This window comes from Mobula hypostoma, chromosome 3 (genome assembly GCF_963921235.1).
Source record: "Mobula hypostoma chromosome 3, sMobHyp1.1, whole genome shotgun sequence".
In the NCBI taxonomy this organism is placed as follows: domain Eukaryota; kingdom Metazoa; phylum Chordata; class Chondrichthyes; order Myliobatiformes; family Myliobatidae; genus Mobula; species Mobula hypostoma.
In genome coordinates this window covers 94572364-94594523 of record NC_086099.1, presented here as the reverse complement: position 1 = coordinate 94594523, position 22160 = coordinate 94572364, and the positions used below count along the sequence as shown (strand labels likewise).

Here is a 22160-nt window from a genome sequence, read left to right as displayed (position 1 = left end):
TCAACCAATCTAGTCTGTGCCAAACAGTTAATCCTGCCCAGTCCCACAGACCCTCCGTGGTCCATTTTCCTCCTTACCCCACCCATCCATGTACCCATCCAAACTTCCGTGAACGTTGCATTGACCCCGCATCCAGCACTTCTGCCATCAATCCTTAGGTGGTCTTTGGGATGATCACCCTGGTCAAGATCTTCTGGTCAAGATGCCACCTGTATACAACACTCCTTCAGTTGACATCTTCTGGATAGATCATGAAACCATATATTTCACTTCTTTTATGTCTTTTATGTTTGTTTTTTTGTCTAGAATGTGATCTACAGTTTGGAGATTGTCTGGGTGTTTCAGCGCTCTGCAGTCTCTGAGGGGATTCCAGGAGGCAGAGGCAGCGTGCAGGAACCTCATGGTCAGAAGGCTGTGAGCCAATGTTCAACTGCATTTCACAATTAAAGTGACAAGGGAGGTTGAACTGCTTGCTTTTTTTTTAAATCACTGGGGGAATCAATCTGCTGCTGAGAGAGGAGACTGCCTTTTTAAATTGCTGGTGAAATCAGTCTGCTGCCAGAGAGGGAAGGCTGCTTTTTTTTTAAATCGCTGGTGAGATTGCTCTGCTACAGGGAGTGAAAATGTTACCCAGGTTTTCTGTGTTTTGGATGTGGACTTGGACTGTGAACTTTTTTTTTCCAGTCTTATGGTTTTTTTGTATTCTGTGTTTTTCATCCAATCTTTCTCATTTTTTGTGCGTGGGAGGAGAATTTGGGGGTTGATGTGCCAGTTTCATTATTGTTTGTTTTTTTTGAGTAGGGAGGAGGGATTTGAGGGTTGATGATTGTGCTGCCATTCTTTTCTTTCTTGGTTTCGTGGCCATCTGGAGAAGAAGAATTTCAGAATTGAAATTTATTTAACAATAAATGAACCTTTGAAGCATGAATTTCTTCCTCTCCTGTCCTATGATGTGGTCATTTCCCAACAAAGACCAATATCAATGAGGATATTCACCATTATCAGTGACCATCCCCCTCAACAACAGGTATATAATTTTGGATACTGTTGGCAGGAATGACCTAGCAGAGGAAAGTCACAGCGGTTGGGTCCCTAGCTCTGTGACTCAGAAGGGAAGCGGGGGGGGGGGGGAGAGGAGAAGATGTGGATTATGGTGAAAGGGGCTTCATCAGTTAGTGGAACAGAAAGGAAGTTCTGTGGGCGAGAATGAGATTTCTAGATGGTACGGTGCCTTCCGGGTGCCAAGGTCCGGGACATCTCAGATCGAGTCCTCAGCATTCTTAAGTGGGTGGGTGGTCCATGTAGTTACCAATGACGTGGGTAGGAAGAGTGACAAGGTTCTGCAAAGGGAGGTCATGGAGTTAAGTGCTGTTAAAGGCAGGACCTCCAGGTTGTAATCTCAGGATTGCCACCTATGCCATGCGCCAGTGAGGCCAGAAATAGGATGATTATACAATTTAACATGTGGCTAAGGAGTTGGTGTAGGAGGAAGGGCATAAAATTTTTGGATCATTGGGCTCTCTTGCAGAGAAGGTGGGACCTGTACAGAAGAGATGGTTTGCACCTGAACTGGAGAAGAAACAAATATCCTAGTGAGGAGATTTGCTAATGCTTCACAGAGTTTCAAGGGGATGGGAATCAGAGTGCTGGAACAATTAGTGGAGAGGTTGAGGAGACAAACGTTCCAATGTTCAAGGGTTCATTCATTATCGAAGTATACAACTCCGAAATTCTTCTTCTCCGGTCAGCCATTAAACCAAGGAAAGAAAGGCAGCACAATCACCAACCCCATATCTCCTTACAACATGAAAAAACAAACAGAAATGGAACAGGCACATCGACCACCAAATCCACAAACTACACCCCCCCACAAAAAAAATCTGAGAAAGATCGGGCAAAAACACAGAATACAAAAAAGTAAGTCCACATCCAAAGCGCAGAAAATCTGGGCAATATTCTCTGGGCATAGTGGCAAGCTCTCATAGTCATAGTCATACTTTATTGATCCCAGGGGAAATTGGTTTTCGTTACAGTTGCACCATAAATAATAAATAGTAATAAAACCATAAATAGTGAAATAGTAATATGTAAATTATGCCAGTAAATTATGAAATAAGTCCAGGACCAGCCTATTGGCTCAGGGTGTCTGACCCTCCAAGGGAGGAGTTGTAAAGTTTAATGGCCACAGGCAGGAATGACTTCCTATGACGCTCTGTGTTGCATCTCGGTGGAATGAGTCTCTGGCTGAATGTACTCCTGTGCCCACCCAGTACATTATGTAGTGGATGGGAGACATTGTCCAAGATGGCATGCAACTTAGTCAGCATCCTCTTTTCAGACACCACCGTGAGAGAGTCCAGTTCCATCCTCACAACATCACTGGCCTTACGAATGAGTTCGTTGATTCTCTTGGTGTCTGCTACCCTCAGCCTGCTGCCCCAGCACACAACAGCAAGCATGATAGCACTGGCCACCACAGACTCGTAGAACATCCTCAGCATCGTCCGGCAGATGTTAAAGGACCTCACTGGTAGCGTATCAGAGCAACTCTCAGTGATCAAAAGGCAGGCAGCTGGTGCACACCTTCTGCATTTACCTCAATGTTTCAATCTCCCTTGCCACTTTAATCGGCGCACAATGGAAGCTTTTATCAGCTCACGCCCTGTCCCACAGCCTGCCCGCCCTGAGGTTTGCTCACACTGCCTTTGCCTCCCAGAATTTTCTCGGAGAATGCAGAGCACTGGAACACCCAAACAATCTCCAAACAGCAAATCACAGGCTCCAACAGTTCCAGAATCACATCCAAGACAATAAACAAACATAAAAAACATAAAAGAAGTGAAATATATGGATTTATGATCTATCCAGAAGATGTCGGCCAAAGGAGTGTTGTACGCAGGTGCCATCTTGACTGGAATGTTGGTAAAACATCAGACAAAGTCAGGAATCAAAAGGTTGAGCATGGCGCGACTAGTGTCCTGAGCTGTGAATATTTCAATGCAAGAAGTATTGTAGGAAAGGTAGATGAGCTCAGGCACAGAGCATGGATCAACATCTGGAATTATGAGTTGTAGCCATTAGTGAAACATTTGCGGGGGGGGGGTTATTCTGGGGCTCCATTGCTTTAGACATGGCCGAGTGGGAGGAAATAAAAGAGGAGGGGTGGCATTACCAGCCAGGGAAAATGTCACATCAGTGCTCAGTCAGGACTGACTGGAGAACTTGTCTAGTGAGGCTTTATGGGTGGAACTGAGAAATAAGAAAGGTATGACCACATTAATGTGGCTATATTACAGACCACCCAACAGTTCATGGGATTTAGAGGAGCAAATCTGTAGACAGATCGCAGACTGTTCCAAGAAACATAAGGGATTTTAACTTTTCACGAATTGACTGAGACTCCCATACTGTAAAAGGACTACATGGAATAGAGTTTGTCAAATGTGTTCAGGAAAGTTTCCTTAATCAGTAAGTCCCAACAAGAGAGTGTGCTTTAGTTGATCTGCTATTAGGAATGAGACAGGGCAGGTGACATAAGTTTGTGTAGGGCAACACTTTTGCATCTTGTGATCACAATTTCATTAGTTTCAAAGTAAATATGCAAAAAGATAGGTCTGGTCTGCAGGTTGAGGTTCTAAATTGGAGAAAGGCTAATTTTGATGGTATCAGAAAGGATCTGGCAAGTGTGGATTGGGGCAGGCTGTTGTACTTGGAAAATGGGAGGCTGTCAAAGTGAAATTTTGGGAGTACAAAGCTTGTATGTGCCTGTCAGAATAAAAGGTAAAGATAACAATTGTAGGGAACCTCGGTTTTTAATAGATATTGAGGCCCTGGTTAAGAGAAAAAAAAGTGATGCATAGCAAGTATAGGTAGTTAGGAACAAATGAAGTGCTTATGAAGTATAAGAAATACCAGACAACACTTAAGAAAGAAATCAGAAGGGCTAAGCAAAGGCATGAAGTTGCCCTGTAGCAGAAAAGGTGAAGGAGAAAGCTAAGGGATTCTACAGATATGTTAAGAACAAAAGAATTGCAAGGGACAAAATTGGTTCTCTGGAAGGTCAGAATGGTAATTCATGTGTGGAGCCAAAACAGACGGGGGAGATCTTAAATACATTTTTTGCATTTGTATTTACTCAGGAAACGGACACAGAGTCTCCAGAAGTGAGGCAAAGTGGCATCAACTTCATGGACTCTATACATATTGTACAGGAGGAGACGTTTGCTGTCTGGAGGCAAATCAGGGTGGACAAATCCTCAAGCCTAACAAGGTGTTCCCTCAGACCCTATGGGAGGCAAATGCAGAAATTGCCAGGGCCCTTTGAAGATATTTAAATCATCCTTAGCGACAGGAGAAATTACAGGGTATTGGAGGATAGCCAATGTTGTTCTGCTGTTTAAGAAAGGCTCTAAACATAAACCAGGAAGTTATAGGCTGGTGAGTCTGACATCAGTTGTGGGAAGGTTATTGGGAGGTATTCTAAAGGACTGGATATATAAGTATTTGGATAGACATGAACTAATTAAGGATTGTCAACATGGCTTCATGCGTGGTAGATCATGTCTAACCAATCTTACAGAGTTTTTAGAGGCAGTTATCAGGAAGGTGGATGAATGCAGTGCAGTGGATGTTTCTACATGGACTTTAGCAAGGCATTTGACAAGGTCCCACAAGGGAGGTTGGTCAGGAAGGTTCAGTCGCCTGGCATTCAAGATGAGTTAGAAGAATGGAGTAGACATTGTGGGAGAAGCCAGGGAGTGGTAGTAGATGGTTGCCCCTCCAACTGGAGGCCTGCGACAAGTGGAGTGCCACAGGGATTGGTGCTGGATCTATTGCTGTTTGTCATCTATATCAACAATCTGGATGATATGGTTAACTGGATCTGCAAATTTGTGGACAACACCAAGATTGGGATATAGTGGACAGCAAAGAAGGTTATCATGGCTTGCATCGGGATCTAGATCAGGTGGAAAAATGGGCTGAAAATGACAGATGGAATTTAATGCAGTTAAGCATGAAGTGTTGCACTTTGGTAGGACCAAGCAGGGTAAGCCTTACACAGTGAATGGTAGGGCACTGAGGAGTGCAGTAGATCAAAGGAATCTGGGAACACAGGTCCATAATTCATTGAAACTGTCAGCACAGGTAGATAGGGTTGTAAAGAAAGCTTTTGGCACAATGGCCTTCCAAAAGTATCAAATATGGGAGATAGGATGTTATGAAGTTGTATAAGATGTTGGTGAAGTCTAAGTTGGAGTATTTTATGCAGTTTTTAGTCACCTACCTACAGGAAAGATTTAAGTAAGGTTGAAAAAGTACAGAGAAAATTTACAAGGATGTTGCCGGTTCTGGAGGACAGGAATTATAAGGAAAGATTGAATAGGTTAGGGCTTCATTACTTAGAATGTAGAAGATTGAGAAGAGATTTGATAGAGGTATACAAAATTATGAAGGGTATAGATAGGGTAAATGAAAGCAGGCTTTTTCCACTGAGGTTGGGTGGGACTACAACCAGAGATGAAAGGTGACAAGGTTAAAGGGAACACGAGGGGAAACTTCTTCACTCAGAGGGTTGTGACAGTGTGGAATAAGCTGCCAGCACAAGTGGTTCATGCCAGCTTGATTTCAACATTTAAGCAAAGCACATGGATAGTGGGGGTATGGAGGCCTATGGTCCCAGTGCAGGTCAATGGGAGTAGGCAGTTTAAGTTGTGTCAGCATTGGCTAAATGGGCTGAAGGGCCTGCTTCTGTGCTGTACTTTTCTATGTTTCTATCTTTAATGTGCCAATACAATCTTTAGTCATATGAGGAGAGTGTCTGAAGATCAAAACCTCAAATACAACATAAATTTATGGCCTACCATTTAAAAGTGATACCTGCCTTCCATGCTTCCAAGATGGCGTTATGTATAGTAGGCTTCCTATTAGATTAGTTTATCATCATATACACAACACACGCATTAAATGTAAATAGGACTACCTTTTTATCATAGAACAGACCAACAGAGTAAAGAAATTTATGCTTCTTGGTTTATAATTATCTATGGATCACAGCAGCTATGTGATCCAATATTGTTTACATTTCTATCCGGGCAGACAGTGGAGAAGACATGGTTCTGGTCAAGGTGGCGCAGCTGAACAACGTTACCTCAGGCGGCATCTTCCATATAGTCCACGATACTGTTTCTTTCAGTTCTTTTCCATCTTCTTTTTATTTTAAATGTGTTTCTGGTACTGTTGAGGTCTGTGATCTACAGTTTGAGTCTCTGAGAAGATTCCAGGAGGCAAGCAGCCATTTTCACCAATCTTGCCGATTAAACCGTTGAGAAAGATTGAAACATTGCGGTGAGTATGGAAGGCGAGCAAGCGCGCAGCGCCATCTACCAGCCTTTTGCTTGCAGCTCCTGAAGGAAGGTGCCTGTGTGTGATGGTCTTTCACTCCCTCGATCCTGTCGGAGGATGATACCAAAGTTCTGGGTCTGCAATTTATGGATTGAACCGTGATTGGACTCTTCAGTTTTATATTCTGTGTTTTTGCCCGTTCTTTCTTGTTGCCATTTGCACAATGTGTTTGCTTTCTCATGCGAGGGGGTGTTTGATGTTCTTGTAGCCATTTGCACAATTTGTTATTTTGTGCATGGTTAGAGTAAATGTAAAGAGTTGAAAGGACAATGTTCATAAGATATGGAATCAGAATTAGGCCATTTGGCCCATTGAGGCTGCTCCACCATTACATCATGGCTGATCCAGTTTCCCCCTCAGCACCAAAATCCTGCCTTCTCCCTCTATCCCTTCATGCCCTGATTAATCAAGAATTTATCAACATCTGTCTTAAATATACCCAATAACTTGGCCTCCACATCAGCCTGTGGTAATGAAATCCACAGATTCCTCCTCATCTCCATTCTAAATAGGATGCCCCTCCATCCTGAGGCTGTGTCCTCTGGTCTTAGATTCTCCCACCATAGGAAACATCCTCCCCACATCCATTCTAACGGGACCATTCAACATTCGTTAGGTTTCAATGAGGTCACCCCTCATCCTTTTGAATTCCAGTGAGTCGAGGCCCAGAGCCATCAAACATTCCTCATATGACAAGCCTTTCAATCCCGGAATCATTTTCATGAACCTCCTTTGAACATCTCCAATGTCAGCATTCCTTTCTTAGATAAGGGGCCCAAAACTGCTCACAATACTCCAAGTGAGGCCTCACCAGTGCTTTATAAAGCCTCAACATTATATCATTGCCTTTATATTCTAGTCCTCTCAAAATGAATGCTATCATCGCATTTGCCCTCCTTACCACTGACTCAACCTGTAAATTAACCTTTAAGGAATCCTGCACAAACACGCCCAAGTCCCTTTGCACATCAGATTTTTGAATTTTTTCTCCATTTTGAAAATAGTTTACCCTTTTATTTCTTCTACCAAAGTCTATGACCATACACTTCCCGACACTGTATTCTATCTGCCACTTTATTTGCCCATTCATCATCTGTTTACATTCTTCTGTAGCCTCTCTACTTCCTCAAAACTACATGCCCCTCCACGTATCTTTCCCCGTCCGCAAGCTTGGCCATATAGCCATCAATTCCGTCATCCAAGTCATTGACATATAACGCAAAAAGCAGTTCCGACACAGACCCCTATGGAACACCACTAGCCATAAGAAAAAAAGCTCCTTTTATTCCCACTCTTTATTTCCTGCCAATCAGCCAATGCTTTATCCATGCTAGAATCATCTTGTAATACCATAGGCTCATAGCTTGTTAAGCAGCCTCATGTGTAGCACCTTGTCAAAAGCATTCTGAAAATCCAAGTACACAACATGAACCGATTCTCCTTTGTCTATCCTGTCTGTTATTTCTTCAAAGAATTCCAAGAGGTGTGTCAGGCAAGATTTTCCCTCAAGGAAACCATGCTGACTATGGCCTATTTTATCATGTGCCTCCAAGTACCCCGAAACCACATCCTTAACAATTGACTCCAACATCTTCCCAACCGAGTCAGATTAACTGGCCTATAATTTCCCTTCATTTGCCTCTCTTCCTTCTTGAAGAGTGGAGTGACATTTGCAATTTTCCATTCATCCAGAACCATGCCAGAATCAATTGATTCTGAAGAATCATTATCTCCACAATCTCTTCAGCCACCTCTTTCAGTTTCCCAAGAACCTTCTCTTCATTAATGGCAACTTCACACACTTCTGCCCCAACACTCTCAAACTTCCACCATATTGCTGGTGTCTTCCTCAGTGAAGACCAATGCAAACTACTTATTCAGTTCATCCATCATTTCCTTGTCCCCCCCTTACTACATCTGGCATCATTTTCCAGCAGTCTGATATCAATTCTCACTTTTGTACTTTACGTGTCTGAACAAATTTTTGGTATCCTCTTCAATATTCTTGACTAGCTTACTTTAATATTCTATCTTTTCCTTCTTTATGACTTTTCCAGTTGCCTTCTTTTTGTTTTTAAATGTTTCCCAAATCCTTAACTCCCACTAATATTTACTCGATTATATGTCCTCTCTTTTGACTCTTATGTTGGTTTTGACTTCTCTTGTCAGCCACGGTTGTGTCATCCTGCCTTTAGAATACTTCTTCCTCTTTGGGATGCATATATTTTGCTTCCGAATTGCTCCCAGAAATCCCAGCCATTGCAACTTTGCTGACATCCCTGCCAGTGTTCATTTCCAATCAATTTTGTCCAGCTCCTCTCTCATGCTTCCATAATTCCCTTTTGCTTCACTATAATACTGATACATCTGACTTCAGCTTTTTCTTCTCAAGTTGCAGGGTGAATTCTATCATATTATGATCACTTGTCCCCAAGGGTTCCTTTACCTTAAGCTCTCTAATCAATTCAGGTTCATTGCACAACACCCAATGCAGAATAGCTGATCTCCGATGGGCTCAACCACGAGCTGCTCTGAAAAGCCATCTTGTAGGTATTCTAGGAATTCCCCTTCTTGGGATCCAGCACCAACATGATTTTCCCAGTCCACCCACATATTGAAATCCTCCTCGACTATCGTTACACTGTCCTTTTCCCCCATTTTCTATCTCCCGTTGCAATTTGTAGACCACATCTTTACTACTGTTTGGGGGTGTCTGTATCCAACTCCCATCAGGGTCTTTTTACTCTTGCATTTCCTTAGCTCTACCCACAATGATTCAACCTCTTTTGACCCTACGTCACCTTTTCCTCGTGATTTGATTTCATATTTTTTTTAAACCAACAGAGCCACTCCCCCCCCCACCTGCCTGCCCTTTTGATACAATGTGTATCCTTGGATATTAACCTCCCAGCTATAATCTTCTTTCAATGATGCACACAATGTCATTCATGCCAATCTGTAACTGTGAACTGTGCTACAAGTTCATCTACCTTATTCTGTATACTGCACACAATCAAATATAACACCTTGAGCCCTGAATTCACCCTTTCCAATCTTGACTGCCTTTTACATTGCAACTCATTGTGTTGACTGCAATTCTGCCCGATCATCAGCCTCTCCTTACTAGCAGTCTCATTACACACTGCTTCTGTTTGTAAACCAATTACCTCATTCTCAGCACTATCACCCTGATTCCTACCCGCACCCCCCCCCCCGGCCAAATTAGTTCTAGCTCCCCCTGCTAAACAGCTCTAGCAAACCTGCCTGCAACGATATTGGTCCCTCTTGGGTTCAGGTGTAACCCATCCATTTTGTACAGGTCGTACTTTCCCAGAATAGGTCCAACGATCCATAAATCTGAACCTCTGCTCCATGCACCGGTTCCTCAGCACTCATCTGCCAAATCATCTTATTCTTACCCTCACTGGTGCATGGTACGGGAAGCAATCCAGAGATTACTACCCTGACGGTCCTGTTTTCCAGGTTTCTGCCTCGTTCCCTAAAATCTCTCTTCAGGACCTCCTCACCTTTCCTACCTATGCCATCGGTGCCAATATGTACCAAGTCTACTGGCTGCTCACCATCCCCCTTTAAAATGTCATGGAACCAATCCGAGACATCCTGGCACCTGGGAGGCAACATACCATCTGGGTGTCTCTGTCATGCCCACAGAATCTCTTCTTTATTCCTCTGACTATTGAATCTCCTCTCACCACTGCAGTCCTCTTCACCTCTCTTCTTGTCTGGGCCACAGCACCACCAGACGCAGTGCCATAGACTCGGTCGTCTGTGGCTGCCCCCGGTAGGTCATCTCCCTCAAAAGTATCCAAAGAGGTATATTTATTATTGAGGGGAATGGCCATAGGGATGCTTTACACTTGCTGCCCATTTTCTTTCCTGCTGACAGTCACCCCGTTACTTGCCTTCTGCAACATAGGGATGACTACCTCCCTGTAGCTCCTATATATCACTCCTCATTCTCCCATACAAGCTGAATATGTCATAATCCAAGGTATATTTATTCTGTCAGATGTTTTATTAGCACCTAGCTCCCTATGCTAGCTCATAGCCTTGTGTAAGGAAACCATAAAATACAATTTCAAACAATTAATCCAAAGTGTTGCTCTTAGTAAGAAAACGCCTAACTCTAAAAATGCCTTCCCTATATATGTAAAGTGAAATAATGCCGAAATATACACTGAAGGCATATTTTTTCTCTTCAATAGAAGATGTTTGTTTTCATTCTGAGATTAAAACAAGGTAAAAAAAATTCAATACTTTGAAAGTTTACCTTGGCTGGTGGTATTTCGAGCAAAGCTCCAAGCTCTTCAAATGTGATATTATTGTAGAGTTTACTGGCAGAAAGCAAGTTGTGCTCAATGACAGCCCTGTCCAGTATACTGGAACCTGGTACCAAGAGAGGAAATATAACATCATTACATTGAAAACAATGTCACAGATTTTTATCATGACTTAGTAAATTTAAAAAAAAAATCACTGAGAAACATTAGGGATTGACAGCTGGTAGCCAAAGGTTCTTAAACCGTTCAGTCATCAGAATGGTCAAGGCATTGGGATTAGCATTTCACTTGTAGACAATGCAGCAATTATTATATTTACCTACAATTCCACACAACAAGCTCTGTATTTCAATACTGAGAAGGATAGTCAAAGAAAAGACCAACATGGAAGACCAAGGCTTTTGACAGTCAGGTGCTGCCCAACCCACACATCAACTCCATTGCAGACCGGAGTTCAGCAATGTAGGTTTAATTTCTTGGTGAGAGTCTGATTGCACTAAGCACCTTAATTTTACACCAGGGAAGAACAGCAACCCCATTTATTTGAATAGGGTCACTAACCCTGTGATACATTACACACTTCATGGTAACGTATTTTTAAATTATTTGTTTGCTTGCTTTTACATGTCATTAACTATTGCAGCCAGCAAATTGTCAAGGCATTCAAGGGGGCAGAACTGTTGCCCAAATGGGAATCTGCTCTAAGTTGCCCTAAAAGTGAGAGCAGAAAGTCAGCTCATTCAAATGATCACATCCAGAAGAAGTGCTCATGGGTATGACTTCCATTTTATGTGCAAACCACAAATCAGTGGACTTGTTTTTTAAAAAAATAGTAAAATAGGCTGCATTCAAAGATATTAATAAGATTTCAGTTGCATTGCCAGGAAACAGAAGGTCAATAATACAATTTATGGAAAAGAATAATGTGTAACTTGATAAAAGTCAAGTTACTGATACACACTACCAGACTGAAATTCTCATCTGAACTTCCATACATATCTAAATGTAGAATCCAACAATGTAGAGTGTTACAAGATAGTGCAGCGTTTTGACTGAAGCTATGAAAAGTCACCCCATTATAATACCAAAAATGGTTTTATCATATACAAATTATTCTGCTATAAACTATAAAATAAAAGGTGTGAAAAACACACATTCAGGATAAAATCAAACTGCAGACTTTACCATCAGCAGTTGTTGCTTTCTGGTGAGGCATCAGCATAGCAGCAAACTCCTGTAACTGATTCCCTCGAATAATTCTATCTAGATACATTTTCTCTAGAATTCCATAAGCTGCAAGTTGCTGGCAGCGTTCATCCTTAAAAAGGGTTGCCAGCATACGGGATCGCTGCTGTCCTGCAGGGAAAGCAAAACCAACAGAAACACTGTGAAATTTAATACTTTTGTTGCATTATTTCTTCACATTATTACTTCCCAATTTATGTTTTTTCCCTTAGCTTTTCCTTGTGTTTTCCCCTTTTTGTTACTTGGAAAATCTTGTATTTTCAATTACTTTATTGTAAACATATATTTATTCATTTCTATCATAGATTTGCTGTTATAATAATGCTTAATATTTCGAACGATGCAAGAAAACTTGATCTGAATGATAGAAAACTTCTTGCCAAACCTTAGACTTTGTTTACTATGTTGCATTCCCAAATTATTTTTCAAAATAAGAAGTTATTCACTTGCATGCTTTGAATTCTGCCCATGATTCACCTTCTGACTTCTCTGTCCTAATAAAGCTTCAATACATTTGTGTAAAAAGTTTTGTAATCTCATGACACATGTTTACTTGTGTAAGTGCCTCAAATTGTAAGTTTTAGGTGGATACAATTTCTAAATTTTTTCTCACTACAAGATTTATCCTTTGTAAAAATAATTCCCAAAACTATTCTTGCATTTGCTTTGGATTAATTCAGAGAAAATGAACATTTGTCAACAAAGGCAAAAGCAAAAAAGGCTGAAAGAGATCCAACTCCAAATTTTAGAAAAAGAACATTTGACCCAACAGATACATGCCATTTTTTATGCTCCGCAAGCCTCTTTCGTTCTTTTCCTAGGTAAATCTATTAATGTTACTCCCTAATACGTTTCTCCCTCACATGCTTGTCCAACTTCCACTTAAATCTATATGATTTGCTTCATTCACTCCTTATGCTATTATATACCATGTTCTTACTACTCTTGGGGTAAAGTTTCTCCTAATGAATAAAAAGATCATTGCATTTTCAACAAGAAAAACATTAACAGTGTATTATTTCCCAATGTGGAACGCCAAGCTCATCTGACACAATCATTTCAAATAATCAATGATACAAAAAAAATCACGTTTGAGATTAACCATTCCTTCTTTTCAAAACAAATTGCTTCAGTATGAGCAATTCAGTTAACCAAAGTAATAATAACTAGCAAAGCCATATTTTGTTCCTTTCTGAGTTGGTAATATGATAATAGTATGCAATATTTTCACAATATCCAATTTTATACTATTTTTAAGTTTGTTTTTATAGAGTCCACTAATGGTTCTTTTAGTAGCCACGTGGTAATCAAAATCTCTTATTTTAGATCTCCTGAACTCTCAATAAATTCACAAGACAGAAAAGGGGCACCTGTGAAGCTGGATGTAGATTAGAATATATCGGTATTCCTGTTTCAGGATAACTTTCAAATCAGAAACTTCAAAAAACAAAGGATATATTTTTAATATCACTATGTTTGAAATTGTTTGCAATCCACATTATTTTCTGATGTACTTATTCTTTGACAGAAACTAAGATAGGAATCTGGTCTAATTAAAACGTAAGACTACAGATTTGGTGCTTAACATATTCAATTATATTAGAACTATTTACATCCTTAGGAGTATTGGGCAACAATATAATACCTGCCGATGCAAGAATGGTGCAGTGTAGTGCGTGCTTTAATGCCTCTAGGCGCTCCGTTTCATGAACTATAGATTTATACGAAAGTTCATTATATCGCTGAGCAGCTTCTATAAATTTCCTTCTGTAATCAAGGACACGAGCATAACACACCTGAAGACAAAAAAACAGAAGAAAGTTTCACTTTACTGAAAATGCAACTATTGATATTTTGTATTGCTCCAAGGCAGCTAGGTGAAAAATGGGGACATTAATTTTTTGTCTACGAAGCTGTCCCTTTGGTTTACATATAGTTAGATTGTATAGCTTTCCACTCACTTGCAAAATATGGGCAAATGCAAAGCTGGCATTGCTAATCACACTAACTAACCTCAGCTAACAGAAGCTACTGTAACTTTTCTCATGAAGCTATTCTCACAGCACCATTAGCAAGAGTTTTCTGGAATTCAGAGTAAGCAATGATAAGTGCGACCTGGAGTGGTAATTACTGATGGAAATCCCATGTTCTGGCCAGATCTGTCTTTCTCGTGGCGGGACTTGCAAACATGAAAGGTCAGATTAACTTTGGCACTGTAATTTGCATAATAGATTATAATTTGACAAATAATTTAACACAAAGTGGCAAAGCAAAATGTATTCAGATATGGAGAAGAACTAAATTGTGAGCAACACACATAAAATGCCGGAGGAACTCAGCAGGTCAGGCAGCATCTTTCCCTACGTAGATGCTGCCTGACCTGCCAAGTTTCTTCAGCATTTTGCACTTGTTACTCAAGGTTTCCAGCAGCTGCAGAATCTTGTGTCCCAAATAAACTGTGACATGCTCCACAGATTTTCAGCACCTGCAGTTATTTGCTTTCCAATACATCTTCCCTTTCTTTCATTATCAGAACTATGGATGTATATTGATTACTTCCGAGTTGAGTTCCATTCACAATTTTTTGATAATAAGGTATTCATTTTCTGCATGCAGCAAGACCTGGACATCATTCAGGCTTGAGATGTTAAGTGGCAAATGTCATTCTTGCCACACGATGATTACTTTCTAATAGAAAAGCTCCTCTTGACATTCCATTGACCAGAAGCTTAATTGAACCAGTCACAGAAATACTTCAGTGATACGAACAGGTCAGAATTTCTCCAAAACTCTTGCATCATTTAAAAAGGCACAAGCCACCATCATGATGGAATAAAGTTCCACCTGTCTCATTGGGTTCAGCTTTAACCATACTTTGGGAGTCCAATGCCACACAAGATAAGTCAGTCCAATTAGTCAGTAGCCAGCTACATAACAAATATTAACTCCCTCCACTGTCAACACAATGTGACTTCACAGTGTCCTATCCACTCCAATAAAATTAGAATACATTTGCAGTCATTGTTCTGATCATTTTGTTTTTGTTCGTTCTCCCAGTATTTCCCTTTAGCTCTTTCCTAAATACATTGACTCAAACTAGTCTTCATGAATGGTAACCTTTGACCAGTACCTCACTTCGGAAGCTGATTGGTAATCTTAATCAGCAACTGCCTATGGACTACTCATTAGTTTGATACACAAGGGAAAAGCCCAGTTGAATGTGATATCCAAAAATATATTTTAATCGCAAAAAATAAGAAACCCAGTTAAATTTCTTTCTCCCAAACCCAGGTATTCTGGGGCAACTTTAATCTATAATGCTCCTGTCAAGAACTTTGAACTCACTAAATATCTGAGAAGGTATTATCTAAACCACCTAGCCAAGTTAAGATTGCTGAACTCTTCAAAATGTGGAAATATTTTCAATGATCCACTGGCTTTCAGTAATGTTATTAACATCTACTTTCCAAAAGCAGAGTTCTACCTTGTAATGTATCTGCAATTGTTCATTGGTTGATTCATTCTGAAGTAGAGACGCCCGGTTAATGTAAGCTTCTGCTTGAACAGGATCATCATCTTCCAGATACAAACGAGCAATTTTCAGATAAGTGTCCAGCTTATAGTCCACATTATACTGCCTATAAAAAAGCTAAATGTTAATGAACAAGCAATTTTATAAAATTGTATATTTTATAAAATTATGTTTCAGAGTATGAACATTAGTGGCAGATTTAAAGGTAGGAAAAATTTTGTATTTATTTATTTATTTTCAGCTAAATTCAGTAAATTTTAGGCTCTCTGACTAACATATTATACTGTTTTGATCTCTTCTGATATAAAGGTATTTATTAGTTTTTTAAAGGGGTTATATTATAGGAAAACATTGCATTATACAAAATCTTGTAAATTAACAAGGTGTTTTCCATCAGTATGAATGTAAAAATTCAAGTTGCATTCCAGAGCTCAGGAATTATTGTTAACATTAAACATTGTTCTTATTTTTTTTTAAAAAAGCCTCTTAAATCAGGATATGCATCTTACAGCAAAGATTCACAAGTAGAATATTTGTATATTCAGGGATACCTGTAATAAGCTAATGTAATTAAGACTACTAAAATACTCAAAACATCATACTGATGGACTTCATAGATGAATACCTTCTTCCTCATTCCAACAAAACTTGTTGCCATGAAGAGACCCAAATAATGAAAATACATTTTCAGAAAGATAGAAGAATTAAGAGAAGTGAAATTAAGAGACTATACCAAGCTAATTTCACATAGTTTTCCAGGAAAGACTAAAGGTTGGCTCAAAACAGATCACTTATGCACTCTTGCCAGAAGAATGCTGGTTTGGCACTGGAAGGAGTTAATGTTTGTTATGTAGCTGACAAAAGACAGACAAGTCTGCAAAATACACAGCAAAAGTGTGCTGTAAAAATTGGTAAAGCAGTAACTCTTTCACAACAAGGTCCTGGGAGAATGATTCATATGTGCCAGTGGTGACATTGTTAATTTACATTGGTCTCAATTAAACAAATTACAGCAAAATCACTTAAGATTGCAAATGAGGGAGGGACTTCCGGTAGCGCTCATGGAGTGAAGTCGCGTTCTTGACTCGCTCCATTACCTCTGAGTTTTTTCTCTCTATGGTCAGCTATACTTTAATTAACTATTAAGGCATCAATTTTTACAATACTTTGAATTAAACTGAATTCTCTGACAATTGGATGATACTGAGATCGGCTATGTCTAAGAACGGGAAAGACGGCAAGGATGGTAAACCTCCGGTTAAACCGAAAGCTACGGATCTCCCTCCGACTGAATCACCGGTGACTTTGAAAGCGATATCGGAGTTAATTCAGAGGGAAATTTCAACCTCTGTTAGGGAGATGATTCGTACAGAAATTATGGGCTTTGTTAAAGACCTGATTCATACGGAAATCTCAACTAAGTTCCAGAAAATTGCCGATTTAATTGATAAGATGCAAACATGTATTGCGGAACATCAGTCGGCTATATCTGATCTTCAAAAATCCGCGCAACAAAGTGAGCTTAAGATGGGGAAAGTCGAAGAAACAATTAATGTAATGAAGAAGAAACTTGACTTTTTGACTTTTAAAAACTCTGACTTGGAATCTAGAATGCGACGGCAGAATTTACGAATGATTGGCGTCAGGGAAGCCGTGGAAGCTAATAACCCTATGAAATATTTCTCCCAACTTTTAAAAGATGCATTCCCTACTGTATTTCCTGACCAACCACCGCTACTGGATCGTGTTCACAGAATCCCATCATACTCGTCTAGGTCAGATAGACCTAGGCATGTTATCTTACGTTTTCATTACTTTCAAGACAAGGAGAGACTGTTTCGATTCGCTCGATCTAAAGGTTTCATTGATTTTTCGGATCTTAAGTTCCGATTCGTGGAAGATTTCAGTAAACCAATCTGGGACCAACGGGTCCGTTACAGATCCGTGATGTCGGAATTCTATAAGATGGATTTAAGACCAGCGCTGCTGTACCCTGCACGTCTAAGGATTCGCATGTCAGATGGAGCCCTTCGTTTTTTTGATTCTCTATCGGATGCCCAGAGTTATCTGGATCAACTTTCATCTTCAACATCTTAATTGCCTTTTTTTTAATTTTCTCCGTTGATCGGAGGCTGTGAATTGGTTGGTTTTAACTTTTCTGTGCCCTATTTGGGCAGAAAAGTTTACTTTCGATTTCTTAATATGGCTGCTAAACTTTCTTTTTAACTGCGTCATTTCTTTCTTTTCCCAGGGGATTCTGGGTGGTTACTTCCCTTTTGTCATCTTACGTATTTCCTGTGCGGCCTTAAATTTTGTAGTTTTTTTTTAAATTTTATTCTGTTTTGCTTTTTATAATCATTTTATGTTAATAATCCTATTTTTTTTGTTGCTGTGTCTATTCATGAGTTTGAGGTTTATTGTGGTTTTTTTTTAATATATACTTTCCGGCTTTTGTTCTGTTCTGTGTGTATTCTAATTGAGCTAACTTTTTTTTACTTATTTTTTTACTGTTTTACAATTAGCTGATCCTTTTCATATTTATACCTTTTTTTTAGGGAGCGTATACCGGAAGTCATGGGGGTAGTTTTAGCGCTTGCTTCTTTCTGGCGGGTCTGCTTTAGATTTTGCCTTGGGGTCTTGGGCTGGGGGGTGGCGGGAGGGGCTTCACGTTTTAGTTTGTTTTTCTTTGGGCTATATACATTATTGAAGTACTGGTTGCGTCCTTTTCCCCGGTATCTTTTGTATGTTCCGTTCCCTCTCCGGGTTTGTGGGTCGCGCCTATTGTCAATCTTCCCTATTGTGGGTTGACTTTAGGATTTATGGAGTCTATTATTAATTTTGTCTCCTGGAATACTAATGGTCTTAATCATCCTATTAAAAGAAAAAAAGTTTTTAAAGTGTTCCGGAGACTTAAAGCACAAATTTTATTTTTACAAGAGACCCATGTACGGAGGGGGGACAGACTACGTTTTTTCAAATTCTGGAAGGGACAACAATTTCATTCGAACTCCAATGCTAAGATTCGAGGCGTCTCTATTTTTATAGACTCCTCAGTTACTTTTATACAACAGGATATTATCTCTGATCCGAATGGTAGATTTTTATTGGTTAGTGGTTTACTATTTAATAAAAAAGTAGTTTTGGTTAATGTTTATGCTCCTAATATGGATTGTCCGGAATTTTATAAATCATTGTTTGATCAGTTTCCGAATTTGAACGAGTTTTCATTGATTTGGGGCGGAGATCTTAATACCTGTTTATCTCCAGCTTTGGACCGTTCGGCTCCTTTACGGACTTTACCTAATAAATCTGCAAATTTGATTAATTTTTTCCTTTCTGATTCTGGGTCGACGGACATTTGGCGTTTTCTGCATCCTCAGGAAAAAGATTTTTCCTTTTTTTCACATGTTCATCATTCCTATTCAAGAATTGATTATTTTTTCATTGATTCTCGTCTCATTCCTTCAGTGATTAAATGTGATTATGATTCTATAACCATTTCGGATCATGCTCCACTTAAGCTTTCTATTAAAATTATGGCCAATATACCAAACAATAGACAATGGCGTTTTAATTCGCTGTTGCTTCAGGACTCGGACTTTGTTAATTTTATGAATGAACAGATTGAGCTTTTTTTTACAATTAACCATACAGAAGATATTTCGGTTAACACTCTTTGGGACACTTTTAAAGCCTATATTCGGGGTCAGATTATTTCGTATTCCGTTGCTTTGAGGAAGAAACAGAAGCAGGAGGAGATGGCAATTGTGGACAAGATTAAAGAAATTGATAAGAAATATGTTATGGCTCCTTCTGAGGAGCTATACAAACAAAGAACTGAACTTCAAATGGAACACAGTTTACTACTCTCGTCCTCGATTGTAAACCAATTAAAGAAAACAAGAAGTGATTTTTATGTTCACAGTGATAAAATTGGCAAGCTGCTGGCTAATCAATTGAAATCTAATTATGTTAAATCTCAAATCAATCAGATTTATAACCAAAATGATCGATTGATATTGGATCATGTGGGGATTAATCAAACCTTTTGTGATTTTTATTCTTCTTTATATCAATCAGAGTCTCCTCGAGATTCTAAATATATGAATGATTTTTTAGATAAGTTAGACTTCCCTCAGATTTCACAGGATATGTCTTCTTTATTAGATACTTCCATTACAATGGATGAGATTAAGAATGTTATTTTTTCTATGAATCTGGGGAAAGCTCCTGGCCCTGATGGGTTTACCGTTGAATTTTATAAATGTTTTGCTTCTTTATTGATTCCTTGGCTCTATAAGGTTTTTGAGGCTTCTTTGAAACTTGGTAAACTTCCGGAATCTTTTAATAGAGCATCAATTTCTTTAATACTAAAGAAGGATAAAGACCCTGCTCAATGTGCATCTTATAGACCAATATCTTTATTAAATGTTGATTCTAAAGTTTTTTCTAAGTTATTAGCAAATAGACTAGAAAAAGTACTTCCTTCTATTATTTCGGAAGACCAAACGGGTTTTATTAAAGGTCGTTACTCTTTTTATAATATTCGTACATTGTTAAATATCGTTTATACTCCCTCACAAAATGTTCCTGAGTGTGTTATTTCTTTAGATGCCGAGAAAGCTTTTGATAGAGTAGAATGGCCTTATTTATTTAAGGTGCTTGAAATGTTTAATTTTAGCTTGAAATTTATATCCTGGATTAAACTGTTATATCACTCCCCTGTAGCCTCGGTTCGTACTAACTCCTTAAACTCACCTTTTTTTCCTCTCTTTCGTGGTACTCGACAAGGCTGTCCTCTTAGTCCCCTATTATTTGATATTGCATTAGAACCTCTTGCAATTGCTATTCGAGAATCTTCAAATATTACTGGGATAACTCGGGGATTAAAGTCCCATAAATTATCACTCTATGCTGATGATTTACTTTTATATATTTCTAATCCTGAGAGATCCATTCCTGCTGTTTTAGAGTTATTAGCACAATTTGGTCTTTTCTCAGGTTATAAATTAAATCTTAGTAAGAGTGAACTTTTTCCGATTAATAAACATCTTCCCTTATATTATAAATTTCCATTTAAATTGATTAATAATTACTTTTCATATCTTGGGATTAAAATTACTTGTAAACATAAAGATTTATTTAAGACTAACTTTTTACCATTAATAGACCATATTACTCAACTTTCATCTAAATGGTTTCCCTTATATTTAACTTTGATTGGTCGTATTAATGCAGTTAAGATGTTTTTTTTGCCAAAATTTTTATATGTGTTTCAGGCATTACCAATTTTCGTTCCTAAATCTTTTTTTGATAAAGTTGACTCTAAAATTTCTTCATTTATTTGGCAGAATAAGAATCCGAGACTGGGTAAAATACATTTACAGAAAGCTAAGAGAGATGGAGGTTTAGCATTACCTAACTTTAGATTTTATTATTGGGCTATTAATATTCGACATATGAAATTTTGGTTACTTGACCGGGACATACTATCTATTCCTAAATGGGTAGCATTGGAATTACAATCTGTTCAGGGTTATACACTTGGTTCTATTTTAGGTTCCTCTCTTCCTTTTGATTCGAAACGCCTTAAGCAGGTCTCTAACCCGATAGTTAAATATGCTTTGCGCATTTGGTTTCAATTCAGAAAATTTTTTGATCTTAATCAATTCGGGTTAGCGATTCCTATTTTAGGTAACATATTTTTTCCTCCCTCTTTTACGGATCGCGCTTTTCAAACTTGGAAGACTAAGGGTATTTTACGGTTTTTGGATTTATTTTTAGATGGTTCCCTTATGTCTTTTGAACAATTATCTAATAAATATAACTTATCAAGAATACATTTTTTTAGATATTTACAAGTTAGAAATTTCCTAAGTACTATACTTTCTTCCTTTCCAATGCTTCCTCCTATATATATTTTAGATTCGATAATTAACCTTAATCCATGTCAGAAAGGTGCATCGGCTATGATTTATAATATTATTATGAAACTTAGGAAAGCTCCATTTGATAAGATTAGGGTAGATTGGGAACAGGAATTGGGGCTTACCATTTCTGTGGATGATTGGGGGCAGATTTTACAATTAGTTAATACTTCCTCTATTTGTGCTAAACATTCCCTAATTCAATTTAAAGTGGTTCATAGAGCACATATGTCCAAAGATAAGTTAGCGCGTTTTTACTCGCATATTAATCCTTTCTGTGATAGATGTTCGGGGCAGATAGCCTCTTTAACTCATATGTTTTGGTCTTGCCCTACTTTGGAAACTTTTTGGAGAGATATTTTCAATATTATTTCTAAGGTATTAAATATAGATATCTCTCCTCACCCTATTACTGCTATCTTTGGACTACCTAAAATTTCTAGTAATCTTTCCCCTTCAGCCCGTAGAATGATTGCATTTCTTACTTTAATGGCGAAAAGATGTATTTTACAACATTGGAAAGAGCTTAATGCTCCAACTACCTTTTTTTGGTTTTCTCAGACGATTTTATGTTTGAATCTGGAGAAAATTAGAAGTAATCTTTATGATTCTTCATTTAAATTTGAACAGATTTGGGGACCTTTTATTCGATATTTTCATTTAATGTAATATTTACCCTTCTTGTTTTTTTTTCACTGTTTTAATGGAGGTCGGGATTGAGGACGTGATTTTAAGTTTAACTCTGTTTGGTTT

The 22160-nt window shown here is 38.7% G+C and overlaps 1 protein-coding gene across 1 annotated transcript in view; it reads right to left on the bottom strand.

Annotated features, from left to right (window-relative positions):
• The window catches only part of cops4 (COP9 constitutive photomorphogenic homolog subunit 4 (Arabidopsis)), a 63041-nt gene that overhangs the window by 13042 nt on the left and 27839 nt on the right, over window positions 1–22160 (bottom strand). The window contains exons 5-8 of the mRNA XM_063042191.1: window positions 15433–15586; window positions 13594–13744; window positions 11889–12059; window positions 10694–10809 (exon numbers count right to left, since the gene is read on the bottom strand). Of these exons, the coding sequence (XP_062898261.1) occupies window positions 10694–10809; window positions 11889–12059; window positions 13594–13744; window positions 15433–15586 (592 nt within the window). The remainder of the gene's footprint in view (window positions 1–10693; window positions 10810–11888; window positions 12060–13593; window positions 13745–15432; window positions 15587–22160) is intronic.